Source organism: Alternaria dauci, chromosome 5, assembly GCF_042100115.1.
Source record: "Alternaria dauci strain A2016 chromosome 5, whole genome shotgun sequence".
NCBI classification, from domain to species: domain Eukaryota; kingdom Fungi; phylum Ascomycota; class Dothideomycetes; order Pleosporales; family Pleosporaceae; genus Alternaria; species Alternaria dauci.
The window spans coordinates 1,431,159-1,453,385 of record NC_091276.1 but is presented as its reverse complement, the minus strand read 5'-3'; the positions used below and the strand labels follow the sequence as shown (position 1 = coordinate 1,453,385).

General features: G+C 53.3%; 7 protein-coding genes across 7 annotated transcripts; 2 read left to right on the top strand and 5 right to left on the bottom strand.

Annotated features, from left to right (window-relative positions):
* Window positions 1-203: 203 nt before the first annotated feature.
* Window positions 204-1,838, bottom strand: ACET3X_005967 (uncharacterized protein). The gene is made up of 2 exons (XM_069452128.1): window positions 1,592-1,838; window positions 204-1,537 (listed from the first exon to the last, which is right to left on the bottom strand). Exons 1-2 carry the CDS (start codon window positions 1,773-1,775, stop codon window positions 312-314), a joined length of 1,410 nt encoding a protein of 469 aa, XP_069306327.1. The 5' UTR covers window positions 1,776-1,838; the 3' UTR covers window positions 204-311.
* Window positions 1,839-2,120: 282 nt separating this feature from the next.
* ACET3X_005966 (uncharacterized protein) lies at window positions 2,121-6,660 on the bottom strand. The gene is made up of 5 exons (XM_069452126.1): window positions 6,417-6,660; window positions 6,325-6,369; window positions 3,000-6,269; window positions 2,828-2,933; window positions 2,121-2,590 (listed from the first exon to the last, which is right to left on the bottom strand). Exons 1-5 carry the CDS (start codon window positions 6,433-6,435, stop codon window positions 2,584-2,586), a joined length of 3,447 nt encoding a protein of 1,148 aa, XP_069306326.1. The 5' UTR covers window positions 6,436-6,660; the 3' UTR covers window positions 2,121-2,583.
* A 2,017-nt stretch (window positions 6,661-8,677) lies between these two features.
* On the top strand, window positions 8,678-12,207 carry ACET3X_005965 (uncharacterized protein). Its single transcript, XM_069452125.1, has 3 exons — window positions 8,678-9,227; window positions 9,278-9,444; window positions 9,492-12,207. Exons 1-3 carry the CDS (start codon window positions 9,123-9,125, stop codon window positions 11,791-11,793), a joined length of 2,574 nt encoding a protein of 857 aa, XP_069306325.1. The 5' UTR covers window positions 8,678-9,122; the 3' UTR covers window positions 11,794-12,207.
* A 123-nt stretch (window positions 12,208-12,330) lies between these two features.
* ACET3X_005964 (uncharacterized protein) lies at window positions 12,331-13,167 on the bottom strand (the record flags this gene model as incomplete). Its single annotated transcript, XM_069452124.1, has 1 exon — window positions 12,331-13,167. One exon carries the CDS (start codon window positions 13,165-13,167, stop codon window positions 12,331-12,333), a length of 837 nt encoding a protein of 278 aa, XP_069306324.1.
* Window positions 13,168-14,110: 943 nt separating this feature from the next.
* On the top strand, window positions 14,111-14,758 carry ACET3X_005963 (uncharacterized protein; the record flags this gene model as incomplete). Its single annotated transcript, XM_069452123.1, has 1 exon — window positions 14,111-14,758. The coding sequence occupies one exon, from the start codon at window positions 14,111-14,113 to the stop codon at window positions 14,756-14,758; it is 648 nt and encodes a 215-aa protein (XP_069306323.1).
* A 171-nt stretch (window positions 14,759-14,929) lies between these two features.
* On the bottom strand, window positions 14,930-16,199 carry ACET3X_005962 (uncharacterized protein; the record flags this gene model as incomplete). The annotated part of the gene is made up of 2 exons (XM_069452122.1): window positions 14,930-15,898; window positions 15,960-16,199. 2 exons carry the CDS (start codon window positions 16,197-16,199, stop codon window positions 14,930-14,932), a joined length of 1,209 nt encoding a protein of 402 aa, XP_069306322.1.
* Window positions 16,200-16,676: 477 nt separating this feature from the next.
* On the bottom strand, window positions 16,677-22,088 carry ACET3X_005961 (uncharacterized protein; the record flags this gene model as incomplete). The annotated part of the gene is made up of 3 exons (XM_069452121.1): window positions 16,677-18,054; window positions 18,102-21,740; window positions 21,790-22,088. The coding sequence occupies 3 exons, from the start codon at window positions 22,086-22,088 to the stop codon at window positions 16,677-16,679; spliced, it is 5,316 nt and encodes a 1,771-aa protein (XP_069306321.1).
* Between the last annotated feature and the right edge of the window lie 139 nt (window positions 22,089-22,227).

The window sequence follows — 22,227 nt, the reverse complement described above, 5'->3', positions numbered from 1 at the left end:
GCGTTTATAGATAGCGCAGCGTAACGATAATTCTGGATGGAAGGAATGTACCCAGCTTCTTGACTGTGAAAACATTGATGTGACGATTATAATAAGCAGGGCTAACCAGTGCATTGCTGAACACAATATGCTCAGAGGAAGATTGAGGCGTTGATTCTGAACATTATGGAACTTGACGAAGAGGAAGGGAAAGAAGGTGATTAGTTGAATTCTTCCTGAAAGTGACTACAATCAGTAATGCGAGCTCCAAGAGTGATTGATATATACATATAAACGGTGTGTCCTCCAAGGGTCGATGCAGAACACAATCTCTATGCCTCCTCCCCTACACAAGTAGCGTCCTTGCATTTCTTCTTGTCGCAAACTTTGTGGAAGTCCTCGTGAGCCTTTGCGCCCTCTCCAATAATCTTTCTAAACATTCCAAACTCGCAACTCGCACCGGGTCCATCCTGGCAATCAGGAATCGGCCTTGGTGCAGAGTTGGCAATGAACCTCACATAGGTGCCTGGCTCATCGCCGTGAATGCCACCGCGCTCACATGTCATCTTTTCCATGCCAACGTGGCCAAGGAAGGGAATCAGATCGCTCATCTTCCATGCGCGCGTCCAGTTGATGTGGTCAGTAGGGAACTGCTCTGCGGCGTCGGAAGAGCTGTTGAACAAACCGAGAGCGGTGGCGATGAAAGGCGGGACTTCGCGATGAGTGAAACCGAGGAAAAAGCGCTGCTGATCGGGCCAGCTACCGCCGGGTGTGTCATGCTCTTCGATGTGTGCGAAGAGTTCGGATTGCGTCTGGAGCCACGGAAAACCGAGGTAAGGGGAGAGAGGGTTGAGGGGACCGACCATGTAGGCATATTTCAGGTCCCATGCGTACTCGTACGCCATCCATTCCGAGTCTGTGAATTGCTCGCAGATGGGGCTTCGCTCGCCCTTGATGGCAGACTCGTAACCACACAGCATCTGGAAGCCGACAACATCCTTGGGCTCAAACTTGAACGGTGTGTAAGGCGAAAGGCGGTGCGCGACGCTAGCACCATAGAGATCAATGACCTTCTTCTGCTGCTTCTCGCCAGGCTTCTTGGAGAAGTTCTTGCACGACTTGTGCGGAATCAAACTCTCCATGCTTCCGTTTGTGTTTTCGACAATCCTGACAATCTCAATATCGTCCCTTTGCGGGAACGCCTTGATAAGGTACTCAGCCGTGTCAAACGTCCTGCTCTTCTTGTCTGCCAATATCCTTTTCGTGTCTGGGACGAGGTGATGGTATCGTTGCAACAGATGCTTGCCTACCAGCTCAGCATCCACAGCGCCAGAGGGCGTCAATTCCTCCAACCTGTCTTCCAAGATTGGGGACTGCCACTTCTCCATAAAAGCTAGTGGGCCAGTCCATCCTTGACGATGTTGTTCGAGCTTCCAGAGGAAAGGCTTGATGTATTCTTCGTATTCGGCGTCGTTGGAGTAGATGGCACCGTGGCGGATGATGTACGATGCGGCGGTGACGTTGCAGCCGATGGGAGGTCGGTGCTCGAGACCAAAACCTGTGGACGGAGTCAGATTCGGCTTTCTCTACAGCTTGTGAGGATGGTACACACCGACTGCGTCAAAATACGGCGAGATGCCAGGCAGATGCAACAAAGGATCAAACTTGTAGTTCTGCGAATGGTCCAGCGGCCGGAGTGGTGATTGACCTTGACCCTGGCTTTGGAGGAACGTCGGCAATGTTAAAGCCGAGGCTGATCCTGTCAGTGCGAGCGCAAGAGACAGCATATTAGACATTAGACTTGTCACACGAGCGATTGTGGAAGGTTGTCGCGAGTCGATTAGTACACCAGGTTAATTGACCTGCGATGAAGGGTTTGATGGGGTATCTGCGCGGTTTTGACCTTTTGTTTTCAGTGACGTAGATGGTCCTGCAAGGTACGCGCTTCGCTAGCGCGCCGCACCGATCGTGCACGCTAACGTCTTGGACGTCGTCGCTTGTTCACTGTTATCTACGAGCGTGCATACTATCTGTAATCTAACGGGTAATCGGATGCATTCAAGAAGAAGAAGAAGAAGAAGAAGAAGAAGCAAACATGCAGCGAATCTTACAGCACACGAAAGGGATTAGAAAGGCACGGATGGGGACGGTTATTGTTTTAACTGCGATAGAGACGAACATTTTTTTGTGATGTACTGCCAGTGAAGCGCTCATTTCTGCCGCGCAGAGCGGTCACGTCCCTTATCCTGCCATATGCAGTAGGCAAGACACGACATGTCATTTAATAGGCATGTAGACCGACGCTGATCCATCATCGCTCATCCCCCGGCTCGAGCATCGCCTGTCGCAAACTTCATCGCTGGAATATCCACATCTCGGCGTAGCATACTCACATGCTCCAGTGGTGCTCTCGCGCCAACTAGAATATTTCCAGGTGGTCAAAGCTATCTCTTCGCTCGGAGGATGGAGCTTCGATACTGGGACGGATGCTTGTCCTTGTGTATTACCTACCGCTGATGGCATACTGTCGAAGTAGCAGTTGTAAGCATAGTGAGCTTCTGTGTCGTTCGTATTGGATGCTAGCTGCAGCATCGTAGATGATAATCATGTCCTAGACAATCAGTCGCCCACAAAGGGCCTCGTGGTTAGCCTCGTGAAGATGAAGAGCGCTTCCGAAATGGTCGCGGATGATCAATGTCGACTGCAAGCGTTGTAGAGCTTGTGAGAAGCCTGGGCTCGCGCCTCGTCTTAACGCTTCGATGTAAACACCGGAAGCGGCGTATGCATTGAAGCAGACGTTGCACCAGACCCAGGGCGACTCTGCCGAAGAGAGGGTTGGGAGTCATACCAATTGACATCTGATAGCTGTAGCTTCCTTGCACGCTGATTGCTGCGATTTGCACCAGCTTTATCAAGGCGCGGCTGCGCGTACGGGTTCGGAGTCTTGTCCAGACCTTGAGGAGTTTCAGTACGTATTCTATTGGTATTAGGCGAAAGGGTATAATGAAATGGTGAATCACCAGTTGTGTCGTCAGCATCGTCGCGAGCTTCGTTGTAGTTCAAAACGAGGCTCTTGATTCGCTGTCGTTCTTCTGTGTCTGCTTGCTGCTTGTTACGCATAGCGACAGCAAAGGTTGAGTCAGAGGGCAGGTCAATAGATCGAGTCTGCGTTCTGTTGCCACGCTTGCTGAGCAGCGAGAACTTCATCGTCTGCGACGGAACCGGTGCGACTGGAACAGGTGTTTCGGTACCAATGTCTTCGGCGTTCACCGGAGCCTCGCGGGCGCGACGCATTGGAAGCGGCACGTCGAAGACAGGTTTCCGGTCATGCTTGCGAGACTCTGCACTTTCCGACATAAGCTTAGCAAGCTCACGGTCGAACTCAGCATCAGCTTCTGGGTCGCGTTCATCTTCCTGCCGTGTGACCACAATCTGCTCTTCCTCCTCGTCCGAAGATGTTTGTTTCATAGGCTCATCATCGTCAGAATCTTCATCTTCATCGCCAGATGACTTGTCTCCTTCGCCATCGGGCAACACGACGTCCTCGTCTTCGGGACCATCCAACTCATCGTCCGATGCAGACATGTCGTCCTCGTCGGGCTCTATAGGCTTGTCGGCTGACGCTGTTTGGTAGTTCTGTTTGACGGCTTCTGCAAAGGCACGCGAAGCCTCCTCCAGGTTGGTGATTATCTTCCACTGCGGTCTCACTAGGTTGAAAGCGTCTTGCACGATAAACTCGACATCCATCGGCAATGCCTCCTTGATGCATACGTAATACTGCAGGTACGTGAGAAAGAAGTCAAGCTTCTTTTTCGCCGCGCCTTTGTCATAATACATGCCGCAGGTTTCCAAGAGATTACAGACGAGGCGAATACGGAAGTAGTCGTCTGAAAGATCCAGAGGATTGTATCCTCCGGGCCGCGCATACCCACCTTCCCATCCGTAATTCAAGAGCTTGTAGAGAGTGTCAAAAATGAGAGGCGAGTCGACCAACCGATAGATGTACAGTTCGCCAAGGTATTTGACTTCTGAAATTCGGCGCTGGTTGAATTTGAAGTCATTCAACTCTAATCCAAACGTGATGGATTCGAGAAGATCGTCAATAACTGAGATGGCAAAGTCTTGATGGAATCGATGGATCGTCCCCAGCATGACGGCTAGCAAGTGGATATTGCTGTACTTGATCTTCCCCGGCTTTGCGAAAACTTTGTGGAGAAGATTCACTACCTCTTCTTCCTCCCAGTGCATTTTGCGTACCTGCTTGATGGTTTTGTCTAGCGTACGACGAGTCAGGTCTTGGTACATGATCTTGCGCAGGAAGAGCTCCACTGGCGTCCGCTCTTTCTGTTCGATTGCCGCACGCTCTGGCGGGTTTACGTAGTACACAGCGTTCTCGATTAACATACGCTCCTGTTGACCGATCACCTGGGCACCCTTCTTGCGTTGAAGGGTTTCTAGGAAAGAATGCATACGGGGAGAAGTCTCGGGGTTGCGAAGCAGATAACGTCCGCAATTCTCTAACAGATTGCATATGATCTCGATATTCATTCGTGAGAAGTCATCAAGGCTGACTTTCAGACAGTGGAAGATGACATGCTCAGGAACGACGCCAAACTTGGTCAGCTCTGCAAGGTAGCGTACGTTCTGTGTTCGCACCTGTCCCAGGAAATCTTTCGACTTTCGCCGCTGTAAGCTTCTGAACTCGTCGTCGAGGTACGATACCAGTCCCTGAGAAACGTCTGGCATGTATTTTCCGAGGGTTGCAATGAGCCTAGAGTACAGAGGGAGCAGGTCGGATCGACCCTTTGGGATCTCTTGCACAGCCTTGATGAGGCGGTTGCGGGAAGCTTTCGAGTTTAGGAAGCAAAAGTCCATGGCAGTCTGGTCAACAGCGTCCTTTGTTGCCAGTTCCGGAAGGCGTGCCAATAGGGCATCGACCTGGGCTCCGACAGACTTGTTTGCTATAGCAGTCGATTGGTCTTCGCCATCTGCCGGTTTCGTGTCGTTTGTAGCGTCTGGTGCCTCCTTCTCGGCGGCCTCGGGCTTCGCCTCGATCTTCTTGCCAACCTGCTCGTCACCATCTGTCTTCTTCTTCTTGACTTCTTCAAGTAGAATACCCGGAACGCGATCCTTCAGGTCAATCAGATTTTCGTAAAAACGTCGTTCTTCCTCGTCTTCCCAGATGCCGGCGCCGTCGCTTTGGCCACGCAGATATTCGCCCGCCTTGACCAGGCCAATAGCGCCATCGCCCGTGTTTGCGGAACTGTCTTTCTCTTTGAGGTCTGGCATATCCACACCCAAAGCGTCGGCGAGAATCTGCGCGTTTGTCACCAATCGCTCTTGGGACTTCATCTGCTTCTCGTAGTTGGACTGGCGATCCTCGAAGACCTCGCCTGACTTGACGTACGCTTCAGCGTTCTTCCGGCCCTGGCTGAGTATGTGCTTTTGGTCGCGGACGAGGTGCGTCTTGACGTCTTCGAAGTAACGGGTGAGAATGTTCCTGAAACGCTGTTGCAAATCGGGGGAAATTATGGGCGGGTCTTGCTCCTCGTCTTCAGCGCCAGAAGACTCCCCATTCTTGTCGGAAGTTGTAGTCCCGTCTTCGTTCACAGTCCTGCGACCCTCTGCAGAAGATGGCTTGGCACCCAGTATGTCCCAAGCAAAGGCCTTGACGAAGATGACAACAAGGGGTAGATTGACATGTTCGCGATCGTGTCCCAACATGTCCTTCAGAACCTCGAGCGGGAAAGGCTCAGCGTCGGCATTGTCCGCACGCGACTTTGCTTTCGCAGAGCCTTCAACGAGTTTACCATTGTCCTTGACCTTGCTCGCCTCCTCAGGTCTAGCTACGTCATCCAGGCTGCGCAGAACACCCACAAGCCAGAGTTCGGTGGCAACTCGTAACAGAATGCGCTGGCGGGCCAGGCGCTCCTTCTCTTCACGCTCGCGCACTTCGGGTGCCAGTGTCTTCAAGTGCGACTTGTCCGGTGTGGCTAGACCCCTCCCAATGTACCAGCCAATGTATCCCGTGAACTCTGTCGGGCCAAAGCGTTGGTGGAGAGCGCTGACGATTTCCACACCGGCAGCAATCTCTCCGGGAGACTTGAGCTTGCACAGGCCTTCGTAACAGGCGGAGATAATTTCGGACAGATATTTATGGAGGGACAGGGCGCGGATTTCTTGGAGGAACTGCGCCTGAGCGGCTGCGTTTACGGCGGTTCGCAGGCGTTTGATGAAGGCCGTGTTCTTTTTCATGGACGAATCGAGGGAGGCTTGCACGGCGAAGATGTCTGAGTACACGGTCAGCATAAGGGCTGCAGCTGCAACTATTCTTGGCCCTCGTACCTTGGTCGCCATCCCATGCGCGTATGTTTAATTCACGAAGCTCGCCTAGACACATTTAGCATTTCTTCGCCGCAAGCGCTGCAGATACGTACGCTTCCTGTGCCTCTCCATGGTGGAGTAGGTTGATGCCGCAGTGGTGGAGGGGCGGTAGATAGCACGGATCGGTTATGATACGCGCACATGGAAGGTGGGAAATATATCAGGCGCAGCTGCTGCTTGCATTTGTTCGGGCTCGGTGAGACTAGCTCGAGTGAGAGCGTGCGTATTTGCGACTCTAGCAGTGTCGCTGTTGGGGAGCCTTGTCGTCGACGTTGCGGGTGGTTTGGTGAATTGTACCTGCAGCGAGTTCGCTCACGCATCGAAACATCCGTGCGTCACCAAATGTCCCGCGGTTCAGACGAGGTGAATGACTAAGCCGAACTCGGCTTCTCCACAAGAATGCCCCTCGACCAACAACATCTGCAGCTACTGTTGGACGGCCAATGCAACATCACCATACAATGGGGTTCTGATCATGCGGGTTCTACCGATGCACTTTACACGGTTCAACAATCCAAGTCAGTCATCGCTGAGAGATGTGGATTGTCGTACCTAGGTAGACTTGTTCTTAGATTCACCGCCAAGATCAAGCAACGAGAGTCAGGGTGTTTCGTTACATGACATTCGATATCACACTCAGGCAAAGGCGTCTTCATTTTGAACTTTACCAGTAGTTCAGCCCTGCAGCGCTTTTGTAGACGCGGGACTGGGAGCGAAAACGGCTACCTAGCTTCAAACTCTAACCATTCACCCCTGAGAATGGCCGCATGGCGCATTCTTTCGTCCTTGACTGGTCAACAGATGCACTAGAAAGCAAAATATCGTGGGCCTCAGGTTCAGCTCAGGGGTGTGGTTCGGAATCGCATGTCGATATGCCGCGGCACTATTGCGAAATGTCGGTAAGCGCACTCGTCTCAACAGCGGCGATTCATGTGCGACACGGGCGTGTAAGATTGGTATACGAGCCATGATCCCAGTCCTTCCAGAAGGAATGTCGAACATGGAGCAGCTCAAGCGCATGTGTACACCGCTGCAAACAAGTCAACAATGCGAGACGTGCGGATGGCGGTCCGTAACGGTTGGGCCGACAGCAAACAAACAAGATTGAACACATCGTAGCGAAAAAGATCAGCATCTTGTCGTGCGCGGGTCAGGAAAAGCTGGATCCGAAACTGCGGGACGACGCCGGTGCGCAACGACATTATCGATTGCGAGCCGTCGTCAGGCGCAGAGCGGAAGTGGGCTGGTGAGAAATATTCAGGGAAATCATGGCAAAGGCTGGCTCCTGTGCTGCAACGTTGACGTTGCTATATGCGTCATGACGAGCAGGCGATCCACCAAGCAGTGGAACATGCAAAAATTCATGATTACCGGTACGAGCGGAAGCGGCACAGGTTTTCTCCTGTCAGTCTTCATGGATGTTTGGGGGCCGCCGTCGCCGTTTCGTGCTTTTTTGGAGCGGGGGGTTGGCCTGACATACCCACAGTGAGCTCTTATTCTCGTCGAGTATTTTCCTAGCGCTCGCAGCTCCACGACAGAGGGAATAGGGAATAGGGATGAGGGGATGTGGCTTCCTTTTCGTGACAGCCACCAGCCATGGATCAGTGTGACGACGAAGCCTCTACCGCGATGCTCTGGGGCCGTTCGTTAGGAGTACGAAGCGGCATGAGGCGCGTGGTGCCATTATTGGTTGGACCCGTCTTCAGGACAGCGAGCGATGCGACCCCTGAACGCCCGGCGTCGACGCGAAGCTACCAGATGGCTTGGCAATGAATGGCCACCAGCTGCATTGCATTGAAGGCGAATTTCCATCCACCATGGTGCCATGTCAAGCGAGAATGGGATGCTCGTCCTGCCGCACGAGACAGACTTTTTGCCTGCAAACACGACGGCAGCGACAGCAGACACCGCGGCTCTCGAAGCCCTTGACCGTGCCTCGGGCACGCAGGCGCAAAAAGGCTCATCCATCTGTGACGAGAAACATGCGAAACCGAGAGGAACAGCTTGCCTGCAGTCTTCAGACAGCTAACGGTAGACGGCGCATGGGGGGCGCCCAAAATAACTCGCGAGGCCACAGGCATAGTGGTGCCGGCGCGTGGTTTGGCACGAGTCGGGGCCACTGGGACGAGGCAGAGGCCTGCAGGTAACTCGCTTTCGACGTCCAAGCGCGGGTTGCTTGCCCGATGTGGTTGGAGTGCCCCTGTGACGATCGTGCATCTCGACTGCCGCCCAGCGAGGCCAGGACTGTTTGGGCGACGGCGCTGTGGACCGAGCGTGCCCGCCTCTTGTGCTTGTAAACCAGCTCGATCCCCTCGAAGCAGGTTCCTTCTCTTCTCAAGGCGCTCCTCCCACACGACTCCGCACTGCCCTTGCGTGCAGTATCCTCTTGTCTTGTTGATGATCTCCATCTGAGCCCTTCTTGTCCTTCCCACCCTTACACTCGTTTATCTGGGCGCTGCGAAGAACTCTCTATCCGCTTACATCGCAACAACAACTACTACCGTCAAACACCCATCCCTCACCTCTACTAGTAGTTTTCTCGCCTCCGACATTTCTGGATCTGCATTCCCGCCATCGCCGCCGCCTAGGCCAGTCGTCTAGCCTTGTGTGACTGTTGGGTTCTTTGTTACTCAATATCGTCTCCTCTACTCGACCTGCTTCATCAACGACCCGTGCATCTGCATCGGAGCGACTGCATACCACTTCACTCGCTATCCCGCTTAACGACAACTACGAATATACATACCTAATATCCCGCCATGGTTTGGCAGGAGATGATGGGCCTCGCCGCCCGCGCGGTGGTTGCTCGCGCTGAAGTCGACGGCTCTATCCCAGACATCGACGACCCTTGGCCAGCCAAAGATGTGAGTACATCGTCTGCCAATTGTCCCCACACAGAAACTGACTGCGACAGATTGCCTACGTTGCCATCATTGGTGGTCTCATGTTGGCTGCGCTGCTCGAGTGGTTCCTTTGGGTTGCCGCTTTCTTGTACTGCATTGTCAAGGTCTTCCAAAAGGCCGAGACGATCAGTGTTCGCATCTTGTCCATTTTCTTCGGTATCCTCTTCTTCGCGCTCCGGTAAGTATTCCACTCCTCGCATGACAACCAAATCTAATAGTAAACAGTGCCATCTTCTTGCCAATCATGGTCGTTACCCTGCCTCTTCCTTCGCAAGTCACAAAGTACTTCCCCCAGGAGATGGTCGACTTCCTGCAGTGGTTCGCGTTTTGGTCCTTCGCTGGTCTGTTGACTGTTCCATGGCTGTTCTGTGTTTACCAGCTTGTCACCCACTCCGTTGGTCGCAGCCGCAGGATCAAGTCTGTTCTCGATGAGGCATCCGCTCCCAAGGTCGTCATCATCATGCCTTGCTACAAGGAAATTCCCGAGATTCTCCTCCGAACCTGCGACTCGCTGGTAGACTGTGAATACCCACCGTCGTGTCTGCACATCTTCCTCTCCTTCGACGGAGACCAGGAGGACGAGCTTTACCTCAACACCATCGAGAAGCTCGGTGTGCCTCTTACGCTCGATACATACCCCAAGTCCATCGATGTCATCTACCGTAGCTGCCGCATTACCATCTCCCGCTTTCCCCACGGTGGTAAGCGTCACTGCCAGAAGAGGACCTTCAAGCTCATTGACAAGATCTACTCCGAGTATCTCAAGCGCAACGACAACCTGTTCGTCCTTTTCATCGACTCCGACTGCATCCTCGACAAGACCTGCATTCAAAACTTCATGTACGAGATGGAGCTCAAGCCTGGCAGCAAGAAGAACATGTTGGCCCAGACTGGTGTTATCACGTCCACAACCGAAAAGAACTCGCTCATTACTCTTCTTCAAGATATGGAGTACGTCCACGGTCAACTCTTCGAGCGTTCAGTCGAGTCCGGCTGCGGTGCCGTCACTTGCTTGCCCGGTGCTCTCACTATGCTTCGATTTTCTGCTTTCCGCAGGATGGCCAAGTACTACTTCGCTGACAAGGCCGAGCAATGCGACGATCTCTTCGACTACGGCAAGTGCCATCTGGGCGAGGATCGCTGGCTCACTCACTTGTTCATGATTGGTGCGAAAGAACGATACCAGATTCAGATGAACACCGGAGCTTTCTGCAAGACCGAAGCTGTGCAAACATACCAATCTCTGCTTAAGCAACGTCGCCGCTGGTTCTTGGGTTTTATCACCAACGAAGTTTGCATGTTGACTGATATTCGTCTCTGGAAGCGCTACCCAATCCTCCTCATCGTCCGCTTCATGCAGAACACCATCCGAACCACCGCGCTGCTCTTCTTCATCTTGTGTATCTCTCTGATCACTACTTCACAAAAGGTCGAGAATCTTCCCGTCGGTTTCATCGCCATTTCCCTGGGACTCAACTGGCTTCTCATGCTCTACTTTGGTGCTAAGCTCGGACGCTACAAGATCATGCTTTACCCCCTCATGTTCATTGTCAACCCCTTCTTCAACTGGGTCTACATGGTGTACGGTATCTTCACCGCCGGTCAACGTACATGGGGTGGTCCTCGTGCCGATGCTGGCAGCGCCGACAACAAGACTACGCCGCAGGAGGCTATCGAGGCTGCTGAGGCTACTGGTGACGATCTCAACGTCGTTCCAGAGACCTTCAAGGCTGCCGCCGAAGCACACAAGCACCGCCCAACCCCTATCCCCCTCCAGCCTGGCGAGAACATCGATGGTCGCTTTGCTGCTGCGGAACGCCTGCCCAACGGATGGTACCAACAAGGCAACGACTCTGGTCTCACGCTTCCCAACACAATGCCCCGCAACCCCAATGTTCCTCATGTCCCTCTCCACCCTCGTTCCTCCATGGACTCGTTTGCTTCGCAGGAAACTTCTGCCGCCAACTCCATCTACATGCCACGCCGTGTCGAGAGTTTCATGGACCCCGAGGATGCGCGCATTTACCACAAGACTCAACAAACGCAAAAGCCTGCTGGTGGAGCCTTCTACGAGGCGCCACGTGGAGGGCCATATGAAGTCGGTGCGGGTGGTAGCAAGGGCATGTACAGCGAGTCTGTCGACTCCATCGACGACGACTCTGTGTACCAGTCCAAGGGCCCGCAACAGCCGTCGCAGATGCGTACCAACAGCGACCTTGCTCACGCCCCTGTCCGTACATCGCCACTCTCCAACCACCAGACCGGTCTTGAGTCGCCCAAGCCTTCGTACAACAGGACAAACAGCATGGAGCAACGTCAGGGACGCAGTCCTCTTGCTCGCCAATACGTCCACACGGCACCTGGTGAAGGCATTGAGCTTCAAGCCCCACAGCAAAGCAGCTTGATGCGTGATGTGTCGCCTGCCCCGCTTGGTCAGCCCACCATGTCAGCATCAAACCACGGACGAAGTGATTCAACCGACTCCAAGAAGAGGAAGCGTCTTAGCAAGCAGCAGCCCCGCAAATAAGCGCCTTTCTTCGTCTTTTGATCTAGCGTCTTGATCTTTCGTCCATCTACCGCCTATATGGCTTTATCAATGACACGCCAGAGTTGGCTTTTTCCTATTACTAAACCTTGTGCGCATTGGATGTCCCGGCGTTTTCAGCGAGCACCGCAACACATCACGAGTGTCTTTTTTCTCGCAAAAACCTTTCCTTACTGTACATATATTACATCATTACATGACGGCGGGATGGATGGCATCAAAAATTACGGATCAGCCGCACAACGTGATTGTTGGTTAGATCATGAAACGGTTCGCTCTCAGATACGTTTTGGTGCACATGTTGTAGGAGCCATGTGATGGATCATATACACATCACCTGTTCTGCGTAATGTCTAAAATGAACTTTTACATAAGACGCTGAATGTTAATATCATTTCCGCCATGCTCGTGTGTTTCCCTGTGTGATGTTTGTTATTGAGAAAGAAAAAGCAACGTTTTCCCGGTGTGACCTCTGTACAGTACATAACTAGCTCAGGCCATCTTCAGGAATCATCACTATTAAGTGTACAGCAGTCCCTCCACCTCCTCTGCGATAGCCAAACTACTAGTCAGCCCAGGACTTTCAATGGCTAATAGGTTGACGAAACCCTCAAACCCATCCTCCTTTTGAATGACAAAGTCCTGAAAGTTTTTTCCACTGGTTGCTGCAAGCTTTCCCAACTTCGGTCTTATGCCTACATAGTCCGGCTGAATGGCTTCTCTATCCACACCAGGTAGGTATGTTTGAATGTCGTCGATAGCCTGCGCCATGTTCTTGGTGTTGGGCGTATAATCGGTGGGCGAATCTGTCCACTCGACGTCTGGCCCAAAGCGAATGCGCCCAGACATGTCGAGGGTAAGGTGAGTTCCTAGACCACCGTGACCCGGAACTGGAGCCGGGTAGACAAGAGTCGAAGGACGGGGACGGGACACCGCATAAGAGAAGTAAGAACCTTTTGCATAAAAGGCTTTTCGATGTCGGTCTTTGGGTAGAATCATGTTTGAGATGTCAACGGCGAATAGGCCGGCAGAGTTTATCAGCGTGTCCGCTGTTATGGTGGTTTCTTCGCCACCTTCTCCCCTGGTCGTGATTTCCCAGCCGCTGCGTCCAGAGTCGAGAGGCGTGATATTCGTGACTGGGGATTTGAAGGCGCAGATTCCGCCATGGTATTCAAAGTCACCTTCGAGGTATTGCATCAAGCTGTGAGAATCGACGATGCCGGTACTGGGACTCTCTAGTACACCGGCTTCGGCTCTGACATCGGGTTCTCGCCTCTTCGCCTCGTCTTTGCTGAGGAAGCGGATTGGTACGTCGATGCTCTTTGCAAAGTCGTGGACTTTTTGCAGAGCGTCCATTTGCGCTGCGTCTTGCGCGACGATCCATTTCCCAGTGTTGCGGTGTGGGATATCATGTTTCTTGCACAGCTCGTACAGCATATCCTTTCCTCTGAGGCACAATTTAGTTTTGAGTGACGTGGGTCCGTAGTAGAGACCAGCATGTATGACTTCGCTGTTCCGTGAACTCGTCTCCGTGCCGACGGAGCCATGCTTCTCTATCAAAACTGTTGATGCGCCATCTCTCTGTTGTAGGTTGCGGGCTATAGCTAGGCCGACCACGCCGCCACCTATTACAGCGTGGGTAAAGTCTGCATCTCGCCGTACGCTTGATGAGAAATGTCTTGGGCCCGAGGGCAATGTTCTAGTATGTAGAGAAGACCGAGTAAACATGCGCAACGATGCCATGGTGGAAAATTCAGGAAAGGACGGTGAAACCTGGCGTACTTTGTTGCAAATCAGACAGCGACGCGTAAATGACACAAGGCCACACCATGTAACAGCGACAAAGATGAACTATGTGCAATAGCAGGCTTGATTGGCGAGGCTTATCGGCGGCTTGGATACATTTTGAATGACGTTACGTGAATTGTCGTTCCTGACGCTAAACAGAGTGGGGTCTTCCAATTGCCACCTCCACTGGCATTTTGAGACTGAACCTAAGCCATACAGTATATCGAGTTATATACTCGACTTCTCTTGATCTTAAAGAGCGGAAACTGAAAGTCCTGTGGTCACAACTCCATGCTCCACTGACGTCTGTGGTACTTGTTGCTTCCGAGCACGATAACGTCATCGGGACCCCAATAACCAATTCCCCGATACCGCTCGGAGGCCAATGTTGACGTCCTTCACCAAACGAACAATATCACGCGCAAGCACATATATCGCACCAAAAAGGTCTCTCCACAGAACAAGTCGCAGGCTCGTTTCGCCACTCGTCGACCGCGTCAACAAAGTCACAATGGCTTCATCCACCGGCACGCCCAAAGTAACCTCCGTCGTTGACCTGCCCTCCTCAGACGCGAAATGGGTCAAACTACAAAAGGCCACATATGTCGACGCCAAAGGCAAGGAACGCATCTGGGAAATCGCCTCACGGAAGACGACTGGATCCGGCGGGGTTGACGCCGTCGCCATGGGAAACATCATCTACCACCCCAGCAAACCCCCCTCTACCATTGTCGTCATCCAATTCAGACCGCCAGTCGGTGGCTTCACGGTAGAATGGCCTGCGGGCCTTATCGACGCAGATGAGAAGCCCGAAGAAGCTGCTGTACGCGAACTTTACGAGGAAACAGGCTACAAGGGGAAAGTGATATCGACTTCCCCACCCGTGGCTGCGGATCCGGGAATGACGTCTGCGAATCTGTGTCTCTGCATGGTGGAGATTCATTTGAATGAGGGTGATCCAGAGCCAGAGCAGCATCTGGATGAAGGGGAGGACATCCAGAGAGTCAATATCCCTATTGCCGAATTGTATGACAGGCTGGAGGAGTTTGCTAAGGAGGGGTATGTCATTGCGGCGAAGTTGTATCATTGGGCTGCAGGGGCACAGTATGCTATTGATCATCCAGAGTTGTTTGCGAGGCTTGGAAAGAAGGGGCAGTGAGGCCCTCGTGTATGGTGGTGGGTTGAGAATTACAAGTCATATCGCAGTGAGAAGACAGACCACAGCGCACAAAGATGCAACATCTTGTGCTTCGTAGACGTACTGCTGTTCCATCAGCTTCGAGAAACCCAGGACTAAATATATACACAACACACATGTCACCAAGACCTCTCACCTCGCCTTTTCATCATCAATCTGTCTCCTCAAATCCTCCAAAACAGCCTTCCTATTCTCGAGATGTCCCTGCAATCCCTCGACCTGTTCCCTAACCGTCTCAATCTCGTCTCTGATTCCACTAAGCCCCTTGACCGCGCCACCCTCGTCATTGTCCAGATCTTTCAACACCTTCCTCTTGTAATCAAGCAGGAGCTCCAGTTCCCGCTTGACGAGGGCCGGCTTACTATCCTTGCTCCTGCCATGCCGTCTGTTCTCTGCCTCCTTCTCGACGTCGGCAATCTTCTGCTCGAGCTCGCGGAGTTGCTTCTTCAGCCGGACTTCCTCCCAGTCTTCTGTTGTGCGACCGCCAAAATCTGTGCCTTTGCCACCGCGCGCACCGTAGTTTGCGGCGCGGTCGCCGACACCCAACCGTGTGAGGTATGCGTCGCCGAACTTTGCCTTGCGGCCTGTGGCAGTGTTCTCGTCGCGCGTGGCAGCCCACCGCGAGTTTGCGTTTGATTCGATGTCGTAGTCGATGTGGGCTTTCTCGAAACTAGCTCGTAGGCTCGGTGGGACGCTGCGAGGTACGCGGAAGCCTTCGCTTCGCTGATTGAGTATGTGGAGGAAGGCTAGGGCGGCGTCCTTGCCTACGCTTTCTCTTGCTTTTGGGTTGACCAGGTTCCAGGCAAAGCGCACGTCCGAGTCTGGAACGTTGTCTAAGCTCTCAAACAGGCCGGATAAGCTGTCAAAGGTAATGTTGCCGTGGCCGTCGCGGTTGGCCGTGTAGATTTCCTCGTACTTTGCCTTGTCAGACGGCGACATGTACCAGTCGAAGCCGTCGCGCAGACCGGGTGTGTCGTCGTCGTCCTGGATGGTTTCGTAGGCGGGCTGGGAGCCGGAGAGGGCGCGCGTAGCTTGCACAAGATGGGCTTTTGATTCGGGGACCAGCCAGTCGGGGAGGACTTTGGGCACATCGACCGAGATCTGAGAGACGGGTTCATCAGCGCTTGGAGTCGTCTAGACGGCGGGCCTCGAAGAAACATACCCCGTTGATCAAGTCAAAGATGAGTCTCATGGCAACACAAAACTCCTCAAAGTCGAGCTTGCCGTCATTGTCCACGTCCGCCAGGTCCCACACTCTCTCCAGCTGGTCATCGCGCAAATGTGAGTTTTTGAGCACCGGCGCTGCCTGCGCGCCGTCGAGATGGGTGCCGCCGTTGCTGAGCGAACTGAATATCTCCCAGTACTTTTCGATTTCGTCCTGCTCGATGCGGTTTGGCGCCATGTTGGAGACTGGAATTGGCGTCGCGGATATCAAGTCGGAGGATTAGAGAGGGTGGGCGGGGCGAGTTTGTGTACGTGGGCGAGGTCGTGGGCGTGGTGGTTGTGAGATTCAGGCTTCTTGGTTACGAGGTGCCGGCATGGCCGAGGGAGCTCTGGCCGCGACTGCTGGCCTGGGGTACGTGGGTACGCAAGTACGTAGCTACCTAACGCTAAGCCGTGCAGCAGCCAAAGTCACGCCAAGGAACCGAATCAAGTCCATGCAACAACAATCTCCTATTATCATTACATCAAGCCAACTACATGTAAATACAGCCTAGCTAGCTCCTCAGACACCACAGTTTTGCCCATGTAATTCGTGCGCCCCAATGTAATCCATGCAAGATTTTTCCAAAGAATAAAAGAACGACTAAATGGCGTTACTGCCATGCAAACATGTCCAAGCAACACCGCTAAATGCAATCAATTCTCAATCTTCTTCCTATCCCATGTTGGCCAGCTCATGGTCAATGGCCTGCGTGAGGAATATCTTCCTCTCGCCACTCAGCTGCATCTGCAGCCGTTGCTCCGCGAGCGCAATGATTTGCTTGCGCGTGACCCTGTCAAGGTCCGCGTCTTTGAGACATGCCTGAACAGTCTCGATAATCTGCCCGTCAGTCGGCCCGTTCATCATGCTCTGGAAGTTGGTCGTGCTACCAGGTCGTGACATGCTTGCCCCATAGCTGAGAGGACTGCGGCCACGCACAGGTGGTGTAGACGATGCCATCAGGTTGTCGGAGCTCTGGAAGCCGCCCATGCTTTGTCGTTGACCATAAGGTGAGGCGTTGTTGCCATTGTGCATGTCGCTCATGTTGCTCATCGACATGACGCGGTTCTGGTGCGGGTTGTCTTGGTAGCGCGACAAGTTCGAGTACGTCGATTGACGCGTTTGCATGCCTTGGTACGGACCGGGCGACTGTGGCGGCATGTGCGAAATGTGCTGCATGTTGGACATGATGGTAGAGGCTGGCTTGACTGAAGAGTAGACAGATTGCATGTCGTTCATCTCATACGCTTCGTCTTCGTATGCGTTGAATCCACCCTTCTCCGTAGTCATACCGGGAAGACCGCGACGGCCGGGGAGTTCGTTGCGCTCGGCGTACTCGTCCCATCGCATCATGGGAATGGCCTTGGGATCAAAACCTTCGTCGTCGGTAGTGAGAACCTGCTTAGTTCCTTGCTCGCCAATGACGACACGCGTGTTACCCCACGAGAAGTCGTCCTGCTTCCAGAAAGAGTACATGGGAAGGGCGAGCGAGTAGATGGGGAACGCTAAGATGTAGATGATCATCCACCCGACGTGTTGCCATTGCCGCTTGATGATGAAGATGAGCGCCTGGAGACCGTAGACAGCTGCCAACATGATAATTGAGAACATGGGGAATTGGCCCTCGCCCGAGGAGACGGTGTAGACGAGATACACCAGATACGCACAGATGGATGGAAGAATAAGGGTACCGAAGAGATCGATGAAGACAACGAATCGCATGGAAAAACAGCAGAAACCGCAGAGATCCTTGAGGAAGACAAGCTCAGCCAGATTGTGGATGGTCGAGTTGATCCATCGACGTCTCTGGGAGAGCAGAATGCTCCACGTGTCAGGGGCGGCCGTGAGAGCGTACGCATCGGGGATGAACTTGTAAGACATGGCAGGGAAGTACTTCGTCATCAGAGTGGTCAGGTAACGATCCTCACCAAGCGAGAGGAGGTTCTTCTTGTGCAGCGTGTCCACAACGCAGTCTGCGTAGTCCTTGATGATCTTGTCCGAGATGATGAGGGGTTTGCCCTTGTCGGCTGTGCGAAGACGGTACATGGTGAAACTGAAGTAAGTTAGCACAATCGAATCGAGGTGGGGTGAAGCACTTACCATCCAGGCAAACAGGTGACGCTGCCAAACAAACTCTCAAAGGCCTTGGAAAGATGATGCGAAATGTAGTACTCGTAAACCTGGATCATAGTCCACCATGATCTGTCTTCATTCTCCAAGCTCGTCTCACCACAGATACCGGCAATCTTTGAGTCATTGGCACAAGCCGCTACAAGACGGTTGAGAGCATCGGGCTTGACCATGGTATCGGCGTCGATCATAAGCAGATACTCGTACAGCTCTGGATCAACACCGATGATATTATTGATTTGGTGGAACATTTCCAGCTCCAGGGGGTTCATGGCGGAACGGTGGTGGACGCGGTTGAGGAAGCTCATAAGCAGAATTTGGGAGTCGCGCTTTCCTCGGTTACCTGGCTTGGACTTGTGCTGTTCCGACTCCTTGCCCATCTTGACAACAACAATGTATGGTACAACATTGCCTTCGAACTCGTATAGTCCTGAGTAAACCTTTCCGTAGTTGAGCTGCTGGCTGCCTTCACCTACCGACCAAAATGGAAGTGCAGGAGGGTCGACCTTAGGGTCAACACCAAGGATGTCAAGCACGATCTTGGGCGTAGGGCGATCGTTACCGCCACCGACAATCATTCCGTCGCAAATGACGCAGATGAGCTTTCGCTTGTTGTCGTAAGAGAGGGCAGTAAGAGAGTCCAAACTTTTTCGGATCGAATCCTCGCCTTCGGTATATGCTGGCACTTGACAAATGACAAACTTGTCCTGGTTTGCGGGACGTTTACGAGAGCCCAGTTGAAGGGCAGCCAAGAACTTGATGACGATAACCGCGCAGAGGATGATGGTGAAGGCCAGTAGGATATAGTCGTTGACCTGACATTTGGCCGTCTTGCGGAAGTCAGTTCTACCAACATAGAACAGGTTTTCCAGACATTGCATGTTGTTGTCTTGGGTAGTCTTGTTCAGGTTGTTGTCCCAATCTTCCTTCAGGTTCTGACCAGCATTGCTCTTGACCATATCGATCAGCTTGGCATCGAGGAAGTTGTACTGGGGCTGGTTTTGCATGTAGTCGATTGTGGCGAAGTAGTCGGTCAGATCGTAAATCCTCTCGTCGAGCCTGAACCACATGTGATTCAGATCCTCACCTTCATTCTTGATCTTGTCCTCTTCCCAGACCAGGTCTCCTTTCCTGAATTCCTTCATAGCAGGGAGAAAGACGTCGGGGTACCATGTCTCGCTCTTTAAGGCATTGCTGTCTGGCATGTTTGTCATCGACCCAGACTTGTGGACAGCGATCGAATTGAGACTCTCAGCTGTGGATTCGTTGAAGGTCAGCTGAAGGACCTTGTTTTGAGCAGTCTCCGGGATCAGGTTCGGGCAAGCAATCCATAGTGGGGGGACGACATATGGGTCCATGTTGGCACCAGCCATTTCCATCATCCGATCCCGAGTAGCCTCGGTGTTGGAGTCGCTGTGCTGCTTTTTCCAGAAAGAAGTCAGGTCGTAAACCACACCGCGATGACTGACGAAGTAGTCGTCCTCGCCTTGGTGGGATGATACTTCCTTCGTGTTCCAGACCTTGTCCTTGTTAGGGCACAGAAGTTTACCGAAAGCGACAATGTAAAAGACGATAGTGGCGTTTAGCAACAGGATAAGCATGAACAAGACAAGCTTCTCACGCCATGCCATGCGCACATCAGGTCGCTTCATACGACCAAACCACTTGAGAAACGGTGAAGGAACCCAAAAGGTCATGGCCCAGACAAAGGCGACCCAGAGCCTTCGAGTACCAGTGAGAGGAGTTTCGGTAACGACGGCGTTACCACCTGACTCCATGTCATAGTAAGTGACGCCTTTGTTTTCGTCACCCTTCATTCCGAGGCCGTAATCACCAGGACCCGTCGTAGGAAGGGTGTGTGTGGTTGGGGCGATTGACTTGGCATCTGCGGCGCCCGGCACAGCCAGACTTGTAGAGCTTTGAAAAGGGTTCTGGGGAGTCCCAGACATGTCCGGAAGAGGCGGAAAGAAGGCGCTCGCTGTGGGTGGGAGCTGTGTGGGGTATCCATTCTCCATGCCAGCAGCTCCAATCATGCCACCAAGCATGTTGGGAGAACCCCCCATCTCTTGTGTCTTGAGGTCAAGCTGCGATTCCGCCTCCCACCACGTACCCTCCCTGACCCAGACGCGCTCCTTGCCTACCATGACTTCGCCGTTACTCCAGCCGCGTTGCAGAATCCAGTTTTGGATGCCCTCTTGGCCATCCATGCAGCCCAATGGAGCATATCGATCATAGAATTCGTGGTGATCAAAGTCGGCGGTGAAATCGAGATTGCGGTTGCGGCGATTTGCCCACTCGGGTAATCGCCACTCACGAAGTTGTCGAGACACCACGCCGGCCTGCCAGGTAGAGTTCAGGTCCTGGTTCAGCGAGGTGGGGATAGAATCTGAGGGATGAATAGCTAACTGGAACCAAACTCTGCTGCTTGCGACAGTCATGGCCAGGTCGAAGCGGCCGTGCTTGCCTAGGACTACGCCACTGTTGGGTACCGGGTAAAGTAGCTGCTTCAAGAAGTTGTCCTCACCCGGAATCTCGAGTGCGAGCTTGTCCAATATAGTCTCGCGCTTCTCCAAATCAAATTCCTTCTCGCGGAGAGCGGGCCCGCTGAGGCCAAGCTCGGCCGCGCAGCTCTGCGTGGCTTCGCGCATGGCCTCGAGAACGGAGTTGCCGACAGGCGGCACGTGTACACCGTCGTCTCGCATCTCAGCATTGATGCCTTCGCTGTCATCAAAAACAGTACGCAGTGCAACTGCTTTGCCCAGCGAGCGATTAGGAATCTCAACGACGGTGATGTTGACAATGTCTCCATCCTCAGACTCGTCAGGTGTCATCATGCCGCTACCGTCACTGTCGTCCATGGCGAATCCAGACTTGGCACGGCGGATATCCTCCTTGATCGAGTTGTTGGCATGGGCGACAACGTAGTCGACGATGGCTTCATAGATGCCACCGAGGGCGATTTCGCGCTCGTTGGATCCCAGCTTCTGGCGGAGGGTACCTTCGGGTAGGTCCATGAGTGTCTCAACGTCATCGCATACTGCAGCCAGCGATTCCTCGTCCATGAAATAGTCGAGGGTGTTACCGAGCTTCAACAGGCCGGTGAGGCAACTGATGAGACTGGTCAGCTTTTGGCCCTTGATGCCGATTGCCTTCAGGTTTGAGCGGAAGTCTTCAGCTGCGGCGGCATCGTCGGCATCAGGGAGGTAGCTCGGAGGGTCGTATGTTCCGGATCGTCGGAGGAGGGCATATTTGTCCAAGGATTGAATGTCCAGGTACTCTCGCTCTTGCCTGGATGCCGAGCTGGAATTCAGGTAGTAGAAGACATCAAAGGCACGGAAGCCAGTCTGTCCAGGGACCTGGAGCAGACCTTGTCGGACGTCCAAGCCGGATGTGGACAGCTTGATCTCAGCGCCGACGACAGCACCCGCAAGGTTGATTGTGAAGACCGCGGCCAATGCCGAGTAGCGAGGGGTAGATGGATTCTGTGGGGTGACGCAGTGCGTGAAGGCCTTGAGGGCCTCGAGCGCGATGTAGAAGTTGCCCGGCAGCGATAGCGGCAGGCTGGAAACGAAGGGAGAGAAGAGCGAAGGGCTCGAGTCGTGCAGAGAACTACACCAGTCAGTGGGCAGTCGGGAAGAAGAGGGTGTTGGATACGTACGCAAGGACTATGCAGCCATCCTCAGCTCTCCGGCGGGCGTGCTCCCAGGCCTTTCGCCCCAACTCGAGGTCGACTGTGCCGCCAATGCGATCATCAATGATGCTCTTTGCATTGACCCATGTGTTGACGACGATGCTGGTGCTGGCCTCGAGGTTGTACGAGCGCCCGTTCTTGTATGCTGAGTTGAGGGTGTTGAGGAGCGTGGTGGTGGATATCTGCGAGGGCGAATTGCCCGGTCGCGAGGCCGAGGCAGATGCCGTCGAGTAGACAGACATGCGTGAATTGTTGACGAAACTCATGATTGCGGGCTGAGGCGGGTCGCCCCTTCCGTCGACGTGAGGAGCAGTACAATAGCGAGGGGAGATGAGGTGGTACCGTGTGTCAACTGCAGATGTCGTCCCAGATGGTCGAGTGTCTGGGCAGGCGTGGTACGGTACG

What these genes read in the sequence shown, in the direction of transcription:
- ACET3X_005967 (XM_069452128.1), bottom strand. Translation starts at nt 1,775, where the DNA reads ATGTCTAATATGCTGTCTCTTGCGCTCGCACTGACAGGATCAGCCTCG. An exon ending in GCCGTATTTTGACGCAGTCG is followed by an intron (nt 1,538 to 1,591) that starts GTGTGTACCATC and finishes CTCCGTCCACAG; the next exon opens with GTTTTGGTCTCGAGCACCGA.
- ACET3X_005966 (XM_069452126.1), bottom strand. An exon ending in CGCATGGGATGGCGACCAAG is followed by an intron (nt 6,270 to 6,324) that starts GTACGAGGGCCA and finishes CCGTGTACTCAG; the next exon opens with ACATCTTCGCCGTGCAAGCC. An exon ending in CGATGCTGACGACACAACTG is followed by an intron (nt 2,934 to 2,999) that starts GTGATTCACCAT and finishes AAACTCCTCAAG; the next exon opens with GTCTGGACAAGACTCCGAAC.
- ACET3X_005965 (XM_069452125.1), top strand. Translation starts at nt 9,123, where the DNA reads ATGGTTTGGCAGGAGATGATGGGCCTCGCCGCCCGCGCGGTGGTTGCT. An exon ending in ACCCTTGGCCAGCCAAAGAT is followed by an intron (nt 9,228 to 9,277) that starts GTGAGTACATCG and finishes TGACTGCGACAG; the next exon opens with ATTGCCTACGTTGCCATCAT. An exon ending in ATCCTCTTCTTCGCGCTCCG is followed by an intron (nt 9,445 to 9,491) that starts GTAAGTATTCCA and finishes AATAGTAAACAG; the next exon opens with TGCCATCTTCTTGCCAATCA.